This window comes from Falco peregrinus, chromosome 7 (genome assembly GCF_023634155.1).
Source record: "Falco peregrinus isolate bFalPer1 chromosome 7, bFalPer1.pri, whole genome shotgun sequence".
Classification (NCBI taxonomy): domain Eukaryota; kingdom Metazoa; phylum Chordata; class Aves; order Falconiformes; family Falconidae; genus Falco; species Falco peregrinus.
The window spans coordinates 90177250-90193418 of NC_073727.1; the positions used below are offsets into that span (position 1 = coordinate 90177250).

Sequence of the window (16169 nt, forward strand, 5' to 3'; positions counted from 1 at the left end):
AGCGATAAGGTCTCCCCTGAGTCTCCTTTTCTTCATGCTGAACCACCCCAGTTCCCTCGGCTGCTCCTCAGAAGACTTGTGCTCTAGATCCTTCACCGGCTTTGTTGCCCTTCTCCAGATTGACAGAGGTGCTTTGCCATAGCACTAATTAGTCAATTAGGAATGTTTCTCTGGGGGAAGTGGGGGCTGGCTTTTGGAGTATACAGTAAACCTATCTCCTCTCCCCTAACAAACTGTGTCTTTAGGAAAAATTAATACAGTCAAGGCATGAGTTTAAGTGTGTGGCAAAGCTCCTTGACCCTAGACAGGCCTATGAGATGATACTGTGAGAGACGTAAGATTTTTATAGCTGTGTGTTATTTCAGGGAAGTAAGCAAATACTGATAGATGCTTCTGGCCTACTCCTCAAATTGAGGGATTTTTGGGAAGATATTTCCCTCCTCACCACTCTTTCACTTCCATTGAAATATGTGTTCCTTACTTTGCAGAGAGGAGACATGCCTTAAGAGCAGTAGATGCAGGAGGTTCAGATGGTAGGGTGGGAATTTCTAGAAAAGACTAGAGGAAAGGCTACTTTCAGACTGTACTGTATCTAGGCAATGAAATTTCACATGCACCTAATCTATATGGTATGTCTTTCTGTAATAGAAAAATTGAAGCAAGTTGCTTTTGATTACACGTCCTGAAAGTATTGATTAAGGCTGAGGCTGTGTATGCTTTGAATTTTAATGTTCCTCTCCTTTCTCTCTTTCCAGCTGGAATGCTTGCTGCTTTCCCTACAGGATTATAAACTTTGACATTCATAAGAGGAAAACTGAAAGATGCCTTCTGAGAGGTGCTTGAGGTATAGTACTTGGTGGCACGTAGGAAGTCATCTACATTTAGGATGACGTTTACCAAGTCATGTAATGGACAGTAGAAAAGTGAAACTAATATTTTTGTTCGTTAAGTAGGAATTCACATTATTAAATATATATCCCTGTCATAATCTGCAAAAATACTACTTTCTTGTTGCCCCTTACCTCTGGCAAAGAGAAGCAGTCCAGGGATTGATTTGAGCCCACAGTCTCTTTATATATGATCTTGTTTATGGCTTTGTCTATACTCTGAATTTGTGATTGTGGCTGCAACTGGCATTTTACATTCATGCATTTGAATTGGTGGCTGGCGATCATTTTTAGTGTGTGTAGTGTTCCACTATTCAGGACATACATTGCTCTTCCAGTTCTTTGAAATGGCTCAAAGCATTCTCTCCAAACTCAGCTTCCTGCCTTCCAGAATCTCCCATTCTGTCTCTTCCACTCTTACAGAGTCTTAATCATCTATATGTACTTGCTGTTGTAGCCTTTCTCACTTACTTGTATTGCCCATTGTCTCACTGGAAAATTTGACATTTATAATTTAATTAGTTTCAGGGGGCACTTTCAGGCAGAACACTCAGCAGAATTTGTTAATCTAGTTGCTTTTCTGCAGAACCTTGCACTGCTCTGATATGCTGGCAGTTGTTCTGTTTCACTGTTCATCTGGGAGCTTAGAGATCTACCTGGTATTACTGGGACATTGTATCATTCCAGTTCTGTTCCTCTTTCCGTGCCATGCTTCTGTAGCAGAAGAGAATCAGGAATTCCTTGCACTTTATAGCTTTTGAGTTTATCAACTGACAATATCACTACAAAGTGGCCATGTTATGTTTAATGAATCAGTGCTATTTCATTCATAAATTCCAGTTAATTTGCCTTGCATGTGTATACATTCTTCATATATTGTTAATACAAGGGTTACAGGCAATTGATTTTCCACTTTGGTCATTGACTTGAAAAAAAGATTATGATAGAGCTCAATTTAAAACTACAGATGCCTGATTTTATGTATGTGTGTATGCATATGTGTATATATGATTTCCCCACAAAAATTACCCTTGTACCTTGTCTCTCCAATCTGTTTTCTATTGGGTATAATAGTCCTTTTCTTGTGGAAAAGGACTTTCATCTCTGGGTGATGGTGAAAAAAGCAAGAGGAATGAAGTCTTGGTTCACAACATGGGAAAAGAGCCTAATAAAGAAGGGGGGTGGGTGGGGGTGGGGGGTTTGGAAGAAACAATCTCTACGTATAATTAGCTTATTATACTTGCACTAGTTTGATTCAGTCACTTTGCTATAGAAATTATGGAAGGGAAATAATTGTTAGAAATAATTCCCTTCTATTTTAACAAGTTATATTTCTTGATAATTGTCATTTAAAGTATCAATGGGGTTCCACAAACAGAACAGGTGAAGGAAAAAAATAATTTGAATGAATAATTTTGAAATGTATGTAGGGTATGTCCATGTGTGAAACCTAAACTATTAGGCAGGGGGTGAAGTTCAGATACAGGTTATTCCTGTGTAATTCCGCTTCGGCCATCCTTCTAGAAGTAATGTCTTAGTTCTTGACTTATTTAAAGATTAGGTTGGATCAGAGCAAACAGTCTGCAAGAGAGGTCTGCATGAGTATTACAGATACTACAGAGGTGCAGGAGTGGGATAGGCAATACAGAGTGTGTGTGTTGATGGGAAAGGAGAATATAGCAGCCACATTAGCTGCTGCATAACATGTATGGAGTGAATTACGTGATGGTATTGGAAAGGTGATAGTTTATTTACCTTTTAATCAGTAAAACCCCAAAATTATACCTTCACTTTGATTTATTCAGGAATGACTCTCTGCAAACTCACCTTCTATAAAGACGTGGATTCTCAGGCAATATAAATTGGTGTAGTCTCACAGATTTCAGATAAACTTCATTGTGTTGTGCCAAAGAGGATTTGCAGATTTGTTTGTTTTATTTCCATTTATGTCAACAGTTACATTGTATGTTCCTTCTGCTGTAGAAAAGGAAGCTGCGATCAGCCAGTCTTAGGCTGCATGACATGGAAATCTTGTATGCATACAAGGAGATATTCAGAGGTGGTGGAAGGCCTCAGTATTTTAAAAACAAGCAAACATCCTCCCCTGGCCAATACAAAACAAACAAACCAAAAAAATCCCACAACACTTCATAAATATGAATGATTTGAAATGGTCTGAAAACATTTAGTAGTGCAGTATCAGACTTAAACAGGCCACCTGACACCATGAGTCTTCACTCTTTTTAGTAGGACTAGTTACATACATATATATATGCATACTCCTTTCTAATAATGAAGTTTGAGCACACTTAGAAGTTTTCTGTTGCTCAGGGACCCAGGCCCTTTATTCTTCTCCCTTAATGCTAACATGATGGTGAGTTAAGTCCAGCTGACTTCCAGTGCAGCAAATGAAAATCAGAACAGCTGAAGTTTTTAAATTTGAGTATATAATCAGGTTTCATAATACTTTTTTATATTGAGCTTTTCTTGTGATGTCTATACCATGTAAATATTTTTGCATGACAGGGTTCATGGTGCTTTTTGCTTTCCAAGAATTGTTAAATAATCTTGTCTCAGAAGAAGTTTGTCTATATTTCTGACAGAATCTGCTAGTTTCCTACGGTTTTTTTGATAAAAAACTTTCCCCTTTCCTCTCTCAGTGTTCAGGAAATGCTGACAGGTCAGAGGCTTTGTCAGTCCAGCTCCCATAATGATGCTGTCCTGGCAGCCCTGAACCAACAAAGAAGTGATGGCATACTTTGTGATATCACCCTTATTGCTGAAGAACAGAAATTCCATGCGCATAAAGCAGTTCTGGCAGCCTGCAGTGACTACTTCAGAGTAAGTCCAAAGATTTTTATTTTTTTTTTCTTATAATAATATTAAAAATTACCCTGGGGGTGGGAAGGCAGGGATAGGTATAGATATCATACTGAACAAGCTTTAAATTTGAGCCTATATAAAATTCAGGATTATTGCACATTCAGTAGTGTATGCAACTTTAAATATCTACATGCATGTCATAGGAAAGAAATGTTAAGAACTTAATAATTTTTTTTATCGATATTTATGAGTAGTCTACCCCACCACAGAGATAGGCAGTACACATCTGTCTATGAATCTTATGTCCCAGTAAATCAAGTGGAACATTTTTTTGTAGAACCCAGATGTTTGAGACAGCTGTGATTAGAGCATGGAAGAATGGGGAGAACAAATTTAATAAATGCAGTTTAAGTCAGCTTGAGAGTGGATTTTTGTAGGGGTGTAAATGCTTACTTTCAAAGAGGAGATCATAGTAAATTTTTAAGCATAATAAAACTTACTTTCAGAAACAAGCGTTTCTGAAATGTAAAGATTAAAATATTCCCTGGGAAATCTAATTCAGACACTTAGCATGGAAAATTGAACCCAGGTGCTAAAATCGGAGTAACTGAAAAGTTGAGTTTTCTAATAGGACGAACATTCTTCATATGAAGGAATTTTACTAGCCTGCATTATAATATACCTGTTCAAAATGTTGGACTGACTATAGAATCATAGAATGTTTGGGGTTGGAAAGGATCTTAAGGATTATCTAGTTTCAAGCCCCCTGCCATGGGCAGGGACACCTTCCTCTAGAGCAGGTTGCTCAAAGCCCCATCCAGCCTACCCTAGTCTCGCACCTCGGGAGAAATAACCCCATACACCAGTACAGGCTGGGAGCTGACCTGCTGCAAGGCAGCTCTGAGGAGAAGCACCTGGGAGTTCTGGGGGACAGCAAGCTGCCCACGAGCCAGCAGTGTGTCCTGGTGGCCAAGAAGGCAAATGGGATCATCCTGGGGTGCTTTAGGAGGAGCGTGGCCAGCAGGTCGAGGGAGGTGATCCTCGCCCTCTGCTCTGCCCTGGTGAGGCCACACCTGGAGTCCTCTGTGTCCAGCCCTGGGCTCCCCAGTTCGAGAGAGACAGGGAACTGCTGGAGAGGGTCCAGCAGAGGGCTATGAAGATGACGAGGGGACTGGAACATCTCCCTTGTGAGGAAAGGCTGAGAGATCTGGAGTTGTTGAGGCTGGAGAAGACTGGGAGGGGATCTGATCAATTTCTACGAATATCTTGACTGTCAAGAGGATGGGGCCAGGCTGTTTTCAGTGGTGCCCAGTGACAGGACAAGGGGCAACGGGCACAGACTGCAACACAGGAATTTCCACCTGAATGTGAGGAAAAACTTCTTTCTTTACTTTCGAGGGTGGCAGAGCCCTGGAACAGGCTTCCCAGAGAGGCTGGGGAGTCTCCTTTGGAGACATTCAAAAGCTGCCTGGACATGATTCTGTGCAACCTGCTCTAGACGAATGTGCTTTAGCAGCCATTTGGACTAGGTGATCTCCAGAGGTCCCTTCCAACCGTGACCATTCTGTGACTTCCAGGGCTGGAGTATCCACAGCGTCTTTAGGCAATATTCCAGTGCCTCACTACCCTCATAGTGAAGATTTTTTCCTTATATCTGATCTAAATCTTATGCTCTTTCAGCTTAAAGTCGTTACCCCTTGTCCCTACCACTACATGCCCTTGTAAAAAGTCCCTCTGCAGCTTTCTCAGATGCCCCCTTCAGGTACGGGAAGGCTGCTAGAAGGTCTTCTCAGAGCCTTCTCTTCTCCAGGCTGAACAGCCCCAGCTCTCTCAGCCTGTCTTCATAGGAGAGGTGCTCCAGCCCTCTGATTGTCTTTGTGGCTCTCCTCAGACTCACTCCAACAGGTCCATGTCCTCCTTATGCTGGGAGCCCCAGAGCTGGATGCAGCACTGCAGGTGGGGTCTCATGAGACTGGAGTAGAGGGGCAGAATCACCTCCCTCAACCTACTGGTCACACTTCTTCTGATGCAGCCTGGGATACAGTTCGCTTTCTGGGCTGCAAATGCGTGTTGCCAGGTCATAATGAGCTTCTCATCAACAAACAGCTGGTTTTATGTGTGAGTCATCCTGTTGTTATTCAGAGACTAAAGCTAAAATTAATTTAAGGATCTGTTTTCTTTAACAAAGTAAGTTTATTTAATATTTTGCCTACACTGTAGTTGTAGTGCTATGAATTTCTTCATGGTGACCTTTTTGTTTTGTTACAGTAGCAACAGGATGTATGACAACTGTTCTAAATCCTTAATTACCTGAGCAGAATTTTTTCTTTCTGTCAACTCTCTCTTTTGGTTAGAATTGAGACTTAATTTATTCTGTGTATTTAATTTATTCTGTTAACCTTGATGTAACTTTCACTGTGATGATGTTGAGGCAATTGATTGCTCATTTTTTGAGCTTGCCTGCATGCTTCTGTGTTCCGCTACTGCAGACTTCGTACTGCCGTAGCTGCTGATGTTGCTTTGTCATGATGCCCTGGCCTGCTGTAACACAGATTGCTTACCTCTTTTTTTCCTTTTACCCCAGTACACAGAGAGGGATTTTGGAGCTCTCTAGCTTTAGCAAGTGCTATATATATTTGATGATGATAGATATACTACAGGGCTACTTTTCTGGTTTGACTGAAATATTTTAATGAGTGCCATATCATTCCTCTGCACCTATGACACATATTCTTTCCGGAGCTCATTGTACCCTGTGCACAGAAACATCATATAGCAGGCAGCTATACCCAGTGTTCCAAGCCAGTGTGGTAGGAACAGCTTCTGCCTTGGTCACTTATTGATTGACCTTGAGATCTGGGGCACTGTGCCTCACCCTATTATTTCCAATTGAGTTACTAGGTATTTTGTGGACAGTTATTGCAAATTAAAATCTTAATGCCCTGCAGAAAAGAAAACAGCCTTAAAATAGATGAAATTACTATGTAAATATTTTCTATTAAAAAAAGTACTGAGAGAATGATCTATACAACATTTAGTAATTTGATCGGCCTCAAAATTGTTATAATTTGGTAGGACATATTCTTCAGACTTTAGATATCAGCTATAAATATGGAACTGGGGCTTTCTGAAATCAGCCAGACAGTTTCTATTATTAATGGACAAAAAGCTTTATTCAAAAATTGTGAAATGAGATTTATGTTCTGTAGGAAGGTGGCAAAAAAAAAGGTAGTATACACTATGTTCCTGATTCTAATAATTTAGAAAAAGCAAGAGTTGATTAAAAAGTAATAATGTTCTGTATTGGAAATGAGATTAATAATGTTTGTATATCTAGGGGGATTTTGCCTAATTTGAGCTACCAGAGTATTCATTTTCTAAGATTTAGGAGAATGACGCCAAGCTTCATTCAGAGTCAGTGAAGAGAAACAGGCATTTCCAGGGGATGATAAAGGAGGATAGAAGATTTATTTAGAATGAAATGAATGACCATCTGGAAGTGCCAGATTTCTCTCCACGCATCCTGAAGCCTAGACTCACATGCTTCAAACTTAGCTGTTAATATAACATATGTTGATTTCTACCCTTAATTTTTCCTGGATTTTTTTGGAGGAATTCTTGGATGAACCCTGAAGTTATTTATGAAGAAGTCATTGCCATGGGAAACTTACTTTTCACTAATTTTTGTGAAGGTAAAAGAGCAGGACTGTGGTGAACAGGATTTTGGGAACATCAGATGTTGGAGTTGCCTTGAATAAAACTGAGATGACACCACTATCTATCAGTGTGACACGAAGGACTTGCCTACCATAGCTTCTGGTTTCTATGGCTCATAGATTTGATTAATATACCAGCCTACATTCAGCTGTATTTGGAGAGGCTGTCGTCCAATTCTTATGATCTCACAGATTACTCCAGAAATATGTTCAGTTCTACACAGGGCTCTATCAGAATGAGTCAGCATGATTTTTTTTGTTTAGGGTTTTTTCTTCCTTTTTTTTTTTTCCCCACTCACGTAAAACAGCTTGTACAAGAGACTGGATATTTGCTTTCTGCAGAGCCCTGTTACGGTTTTCTACATTTTCTGTGTCTACTTCGATTTAGATGGAGCTACTTCTGAAACTGTAGTGTTTTCTTGATGAGAATATCAAGTCAGCTGAGCAGCATGTTTTTTTTTTTTTTTAAATTGCCACTTATTTCTTTTACTGCAAAGAAACATTTGTTAACACTTTAGAAGGGTAACTAAATGTGTGTCATGTTACAGACTGAGGGAATCGCAGCCATTGCATGTGGAAGAGTGGAGAAGGTCAAGCAGAGGGTTTCCTTATCAATTTTTCTTTGAGGTTATAGTCTGCAGTAAAAATCTTCCTTTGCTTTTTTAAGACAAACTGTAAGACCTGAGCTTCAGCAACATACTAAGGGCCAGCCTTTCAGGCTAACAGCCTGCAATCCCTCCTTCCAGGTGGTATAGTTAGTCTTATATCCAGCTGTGTAGAAACACTGGAATTTAAATCCTAAGCATAGCATCTGATTTGGGAGTTTGTTACACCAAAATGTTGTGGATTTTTTCTTTAAGAAAACTTCTTAAGAAATTGCATAGACAGGCTGCATTAAAAATACAAAGTTAAACTGTAAGATCAGACACTTGAAAATTAGAGTTTTCAATTCGTTTTCTGTTCAGTATCTCCTGTAGGACCTTTTCTTTCAAAATGAGTTAAGGAATACAGTAGTTAGCTCCATACCCTAAAAGACTCATATCAAGAATAGTAAACATATGTGTATTTTTATGTATTCATTTTTAAGCAACAAATGGCATTTTAGGTGAACTTTTCCATATGACATGCTGTAATTTGTTATTTTTTTCAGTCCATTGCAGTAAGACAAGGCAGTTGAGTTAGTATGTGTGCATTGCGATAACTCTAGCATGCTAAGTCATTTCCAATTAAAAGATTCTTTTTCTTTTTTCCCCTCTGGGAGCAAAATGAAATGTTACTGCATGACTTCATTAGTAGGCATTTACAGTGTTGGCAGGTGATTATATAACCTCAGGATTTTCTTGTACAAAATGCATTGGTTTTCCAGTCAGAGCAACTCTTATTATTTTTCATTTGAGTGGGTTTATAGTCGCAGGACTTTCATCTTTCTCAAAAAGATGCAGATTTTTCATGTAATCAGGATTAACAAAATTGTATTACTTAACTAGAATAGATTTTAAGATGTAAATAATATTCAAACTTTTTTGACAATAAGCCCGCTCAATTCTTAGAAGAATCTTCTCTGAAATGAACTAGTAGATACAAAGTCTGTATGCAAAATTAGTACTTAGAACTGTCACAGTTGATTCTTAAGCAGTTTCTTTTAAGGTTTTTCTGTGCTGCCTTTCTTCCATGTCAACAGATTGTTTCTTCCTGTGTACATAACATCACTGATTGTTCATATTTTGCAATATATTGCACTGTTTCTTGATAAGGTTGGTTAATTTTTATAAACAAATCCCTGAGGTATGAAAGACTGTATGATGTAAATAGCTTTTGAGGTCTTGTTACACGAATCATAGAGGAAAAGGCTCTCCCTAACATGACTTAGGGATAGATCTAAGGACCTGGTTCTGAGAAATCAGAATTACCTGCTGCTTTTGCAGTACAATGTGATTTTGTTTTCAGTATTCTACCATCGATGTATGTGTACCAAACAAACGATATTTTCCTTGCTATTGTACCCTGGAAGTGATGGTGCTACTTGTCTTTTCACATAACACTTAAAAATAGTAGCTCTTTCCATTGGCCCAGATCAGCAATATTCTTCTTGTAATACTTAACCATTACTGAGACTTTTGTGTCAAAGGAGGCTCTTACCTTCACTTCTAGCTTCCTGTGTAGGTTGAGAAATACGTCCTCTTCTTGTCTGTCTAAACTTCTCCTGGGATCATTTTAATTTCATTTTTTCAGTTGGAAATTACTATATATTTGAGAAACTAAGCTATTTCATCTGTATTAATTGCCTAACACAGCTTTGGTAGATCTTGGTCACATAGCTTCACTGTGTCATCTAACACTGTTTCTAAACTAATGCTTTTAAAATTTTTTCCAAGCATGTAGAATCATTGTTTTTGTTAAATGTTCTATATACTTTTTTCCTTTAATAATTACTGCAGGTTCTTCAACTCAAATAATTCGAAGTATAACCTTCATAAGGATATTACCTGCTTGTAATAATTACCGAGCAGGTAACTTGAAGTGAATGCCTGTATGCTTGTTGTATACCTGCAGCTTGCATCCAAAAGCAGTGTTCTAATGAATTTGAAACCTGAAGTTCTAAGTTAGACCAACCTTTGTGAACAAGATAACAAAAGGAAGGAAATGCAATTAACAACAGATTCTGCTTCATTCGATGGAACTGGTTGGCTCTGTTCAACTGCATCTCCTTCTTGTAAATAAGCTATTGTAAGTAGAATTAAAAAATGGAGATCAATATTTGGAATGGACTTTGGGTTTCTTGAGTTCTGAGCAACTCGGGCAAGTGAGGCAGTGCCAAATGCTCTCTTAAACAGTTTGTGAATATAAAGGCAACAGAAGTTTACTGTGGAGGAAAAGCCTCCAAAAGAAAATAATTAATTATTGTATATCAGACAATGTTATCTTAATTAATGCTACTGAAACATTTATATTTTTTCATTATGTAACACACATAGTTGCTTGCCACTAGGATATGTTAATAACCCACAGCTGTCCTTTATTGGCCTCCTCTGTACAAGAGAGATGTGGACATACTGGAGAGAGTCCAGTGAAGGGCTGTGAAGGTGATTGTGGAACTGGAGTTTCTTTCCTGTGAGGAAAGGCTGAGAGAGCTGGGACTGTTTAGCCCAGAGCAGAAAAGGCTCAGGGGGATCTTGCCATTGTGTACAAACACCTGAAGGGAGAGTGCAAAGAGGACAGAGACAGGCTCTTTTCAGTGGTGCCCAGTGCCAGGACAAGGGCAGTGGGCACAAATGGAAACACTGGAGGTTTCCTCTGAATTTCAGGGTAATGCTTTTTTTCCCCCTAGAGGGTGACTGAGCACTGGCACAGGTTCCCCAGGGAGGTTGTGGAGTCTCCATCCATGGAGTTATCCAGAAGCTGTCTAGACACAGTCCTGGGCTCTGCTAGAGCAGGGGATTGGACAAGATGACTTCGGGGTCCCTTCCAGTGGCAACTGTTCTATGATTCATAGTGGAGCTAAAACAATAAAGACAGTATTTCTAGAACATTTTAGTTAAACTGAAGGTTTGCTTTTTTGTTAAGGAACTAAAAATGTAGGTGTAACTGATGTTGCATAAATGTGGTCTGTAGCGGAAATGATTATGTCTCCCCCTTCCCCATTCATACTCTTTTTGTGAAACCTAGCATTTTAGGATTGACCAACGACTTGGGAAGTGCAAAAATCTGGTAAATCTGAGCCAACACTATTTTTCACCAACTCCTGAAGGCATATCTAGTACAGACTTGTTTGGGACAGTACAGGCTGAAATCCAGCATACCTCTAAGAATAGTAGGATAATACCACGAGGATAGTATGTGGTGCTTCCAGACTATGCAGACTCGTAATGGGCTTGGGAGAAATCTGTGCACTGCTTGTAATGATTTATGAAAGAAGGCCGAGAAAAGGAAGCGTATTTGTGAGCCTGACTCTTAGTACAAAAGTCCTCCTCTGATGCTCAAGCTAGAAAGCTAGTCTGTTAGTTGTTCAGAAGCAGTCATACCTATCCATGTATGGCCTGTGGCTGGAGGAGGACTGCAGGTACAACTACAGTTTGTTTTGAGATCTGACACATCCATTAACAGATCGACTACAGGATGCAGATCTACAATTGTAGAGATGTGAGATGACTATCCTAGAGGTGGCAAACCATGCATCTGGTTGTGTTGCATCCTTTCCCTTCTTATCTTTGTTTTCGCTGATAAGTTACGTGAAAATTGAAACACTTTCCATGAAATACCTAGCTGGTTTTCTGCCCTCATCATGATTTATGCACAACTAGTAATACCACAGCTATATGGCATCTCTCATACATCCTTGTCATCTTCTTACTCTTAACATTCTTCCCCACAGGCTGAGAAGCCTCAAGACTTTTGACCAATTTATTTCTTGTCTTTGCTGTACTAATTCATATTGTGTTGTGCCATACTCCATTATCCCCTGACTCAGAAGCTGTTCCCAGCCGCCTTACAAAATGATAGAGTAGTCTCATTACTGTCACACCAGAGGTTTTCTTGTTGAAGAACATTGATAAAGGTGTTTCTTTTAAATGTGCTTAATATTGAGATAAAACTATTCCCCCCACAACTTTTTTAATCTCTTTGGGGTTTTTTAATGCATTCTTCCTATGTAAGGAAACTAACTGCAAACTTGGGAAGGAACATAATCTTAGTAGTGGTTCCAGGCTTGCAGCTATTCACCTTGTGATGTTCACTATGATACAGTAATACTGTAAGAAATCTAAAGACAATTTCAGCACGCTGTTTAGCCAAATGCAGCACAATACACATAGTTCTGAGTGACACCAACAATGCAGAAGGTATTTGAAGATTCATAGTAGTGTTGGGTGTTGTGAACACATTACTTATACACTGTTGAGAAATGAGAACTCAGTGCTGCTTGCTTCTTGTTAGGAAAAAACAAACGCCTAAAATGAGGAGTCCTGGAAAAAAAATTTTGAGAAGTTCTATTCCTTGCACAATATAATGGTTTAAATACAAACCAGAGTTTTGTTAATATTTATTCAGCAATGCAGTTACAATTGAATGTCAAGAAGACAGCACTTCACTTAAAATATTGTTTGATACAGACATTGTTAATAATTTTACTAAGTTTAATCAAGTTGTTGGAAGTAATGTAGCATGGGCAAATGTGAAGTAGCTTGTACAATATTTATCTGAACAAACCAGATTTTTTTACTTCTGAAGTATACATAAAAATGATTTTCAAATGTTTTCAAGCTTTATTTATAAATATTTTAATATTCTTTCAAAGTGGACAAAGTAAGGGAGGGTGTCTGGTCATCCTTATCTTTGCAATTAACAGGTTTTTATTCTGTGAAGCTCTGAAGCAGTTTTCCTTTGCTGCAGACAGAATTCCTACAGCTCAGCAATGTGGTTGCTGTTAGAAACATTTACAAGAATCTTCTCTTTTCTGAATTCTGTTTTCAGATTCCCAACAGTTATTATGCTGTCAGGGTAAATATGTTTCTGTTGCAATTCTCATACTACGTAAATGAGTTAATTGCAATTTTTCCACTGCTGGATGGTAGACAGTATGGTGTCTTATTCTCTGAGTTCTCCTCTTGATTATTTTTTTCACTTTTATTTTTTTGAAGTCCCTTTGTGGTGAGTGCACCACGAGTAAGTGTGGCAAAATCAAATCTGCGGTTAGTGAGATAGGTCAAGGAGACTGTGGCTCATTGTTTCAAATTAACTCTGTTATAACAACATGTGGTGTTTGGTTGCTACTCAGTTGATGCATTTGCTTGATTTAAAAGCAGGACAGAAAGGAGTCATTGCAGTTGTGTTGCTGTAATTACCAGCTTTCTTTACCATTATCTTTCCTTGCTTTACCTCAGTTCAACTTCTCAGTGCTGCTATAGCAAGTGTTCTGAAGCTGGGCTGTGTGTGCTCAGCTGCAATTTCTGCGTTGCTAAGTGTCTGACCATGGAAAACCAATTTATTGGGGCAGGTCTGTGGTAGAAAAGTGTTTTCTTCTCAGTCTATAGTTTGGTGAAGAAGTCGTATATTTTAGAACATTGTTGGATGCAGTAGACGGTCTTCTGTATTTTTCAGTCTCCATTGGTATATTCCTACACAACCTCAGGAGAAGTTAAACCTATTATTCTGTGGGTGTAGTGAAGCTGAAAACACCTGAGTGCATTATTTGGGCAGTGTGTTACTTGTAGCTTCAGTGACTAGGACCCATGTACCATTTTAATAATATGAGAAGTATCCAAAGAAAAAGGCAAGACTGCTGAAGAGCTGAAAACACAATCTACATGTTGCACTTGTACATATAGCTGATATTAGGATGTTTTAACACTATTGAAATAACTGTTTTTCTCTTGGATGCTCCCTCAGGGTTTCTTCTATTCCTCATTTGAATAAGAAGCTGCCCGTCACAATGCACATACTTTTAACTTTTGTGTTGCACATCAGACTTGTTGGGAGTTCAGACGAAAGTACCTTTCTTTAAACAAATTCTTCAATTGCTTCATTGTCAATAGTGCCATTTTTAAAAACCCTGTTAATAACTTCATTTTAGTAGACTGAAATGTGATATTGGCTAGTTGAATTCACATCACTGTAGGCCTTCATCTACTAAAAAGTTGGATTTAAGCAGTGGAACCTCTACATTTGACTTTCCTGAACAGCTTTGTAAAATGCTGCTGGTTGCTTATCTTTGGCGGGAGTTCATCTGCCTAAGTCAACCTGTTTTCAAACTTAGTTGTCTAAAACTTACCTAAGTACAAATCCAGTTACTGGATGACCTAATGCGAAAGTGACAAATGAATTAAAATGCCTCTCGATCTACTATTTAATAGGTAGTGCCCCAAAAGAGGGAGATGCCCTTAAGAGCATTGGATGAGAACATAAGAATCACCACACTGTTGGATCATTGGCTTGTTCCTTTAGCAGGAGCTGTGATGCCTTGGGAAAAAGAGTAAATCCAGGCTGAGTGTACGTGGTGTGTCTCTGAGCTCGGGGGCGTTTCCTGAGCAGGGTGTAATTCCTGCCTATTCAGCAGTCCCAAACAGGGGGCTCATCTAAGCTTTTATCCTCTCTCCCATTGAGCCTGTGTAACTTATCTCATCCACTGTGTTCTCTAACAAGGTGGCCCACTGCCCCTTGTGTGAAGAACATGGGTTTTGTTTGTTCTGATTCTGACTTCCACCAGTTTCCCTTGACTTGTTGTAGTTCTTCTATTGGAAAAGACAACAAGCCATCAGTTCATAGGTGTTCTTCTCATGACACTCAATCAACTCTTTTACAGGCTGGAAATTTCTGACTTACTCAGATGTTACTCAAATTGAAGCTGTTCCATGTACTTGATGATGCTTTTTGCCTTTCTCCGAAACTTGTACAGCTCTAGTATATCTTTTATGAGATGAGGGTAAGAGAATTGCGTGCAGCAGTAGGCAAAGCATAGATTTATGCATGGGCATAGGATTGATTTCTGTTTTGTTTTCTGTTGCCTAACGATTTATAAGTTTTGATTACTTTTTTTTTGTTATTGCTGAGCACAGGGATGGCTTTTCATGAAACTGTCATATGCTAATTTTATAGCTGCCATTTTGAAACCAACTGCTCATTTCATACAATCCTTTTACAGTTTATCATGTTTTGCCCATGTCTTTACCACCTTGAATAGTGTTGCCTCAATGGACTTTTTAGCTTTACTGCTCTTGCAGTCCTTCTGGTCATTCCAGATCTTCTCTGGGCATGTTAAACAGCCCAGACTGAGGTCCTCCACTGGAATCATCACTCACTGTGAAAACCGGACTGCTTCTTCCTTATTCACCGGTTTATGTATTCAGTTGTTTAACTACCCTTGCTTCTGTGTTCTCTCTTGCCTAGTTTGCCTTCAAAGCCTTTGAAAGCCTTTATCAAATGCTTTTTGTGAATCCACTTTGTGCAAAAGTGATGATTAGAGCTCAGCATAACATACTTTTTACCAGTAGGCGCAGCAATTACTGTCATATGCGTAAAACATACACTGTTTCCATGTATAAAACCAGCTTTATATTTGTGCATGTGTGCAAAAATCAAATTACCATCTTCTTAAACATGTGGAGCTTTCTCAGCTACTGATGAAAGAATCTGGCCTTCTAAGGTCATAGGGTATCAGCTATACAAATAGATAATAAATGTACAGAAAACCCATTTGAAATGAAAGTTACTAAATATTAGGACATCTTATGAAATGTCCAACTGTATTTTCAGAAGCTCTCATACCTGGCACTTAAGGATCTACCTTGCCAGTGCCAGAGTTAATTTCAAGCATGAAGGAGTAGGTGTCAAACCTATAGAATTTATGAGAATAAATAGATGTCATCGTGGTCTGTTAGTTTGGAGGGTGGTGGTTTGTTGGAGATGAAGAAAGAGGCAGAGGATAAATGAGCACACTCAGATGTCGACTGCTAAAAATAAAATGAGATGATTTTTATAGAGGCATCTGTTTCAGAGGAGATAGCTGATGGATGGCAGAGCTCAGCTGATGATGAAAGCTACTATGACAAATGACTACAATATTAACACAAGCTTGGTTAATCAAGTAATTCTTTTATTTAGCAAATTGTTAGTGTTTAATTACTTCTGTAGGTTTTAACAGTAAAAGAATGTGGAAAACCAAAGGAAAATGGTCAGTGTGCTGGTTTTATTCTTTGGCCCTTGTATAAAACAATTTACTAAATATGTGGGTGGGAATTAAGGGTGGTAC

The 16169-nt window shown here is 38.9% G+C and overlaps 1 protein-coding gene across 5 annotated transcripts in view; it reads left to right on the forward strand.

The window, feature by feature from the left end:
* The window catches only part of KLHL32 (kelch like family member 32), a 129352-nt gene that overhangs the window by 30224 nt on the left and 82959 nt on the right, over positions 1–16169 (forward strand). For 4 of the 5 annotated variants that reach the window (XM_055811050.1, XM_055811053.1, XM_055811054.1 and 1 more), the window contains exons 2-3: positions 756–844; positions 3548–3728. In XM_055811050.1, coding sequence (XP_055667025.1) covers positions 822–844; positions 3548–3728 — 204 coding nt within the window. In that variant the 5' untranslated portion in view covers positions 756–821. The remainder of the gene's footprint in view (positions 1–755; positions 845–3547; positions 3729–16169) is intronic. The other variant, XM_055811052.1, reaches the window with a different exon arrangement.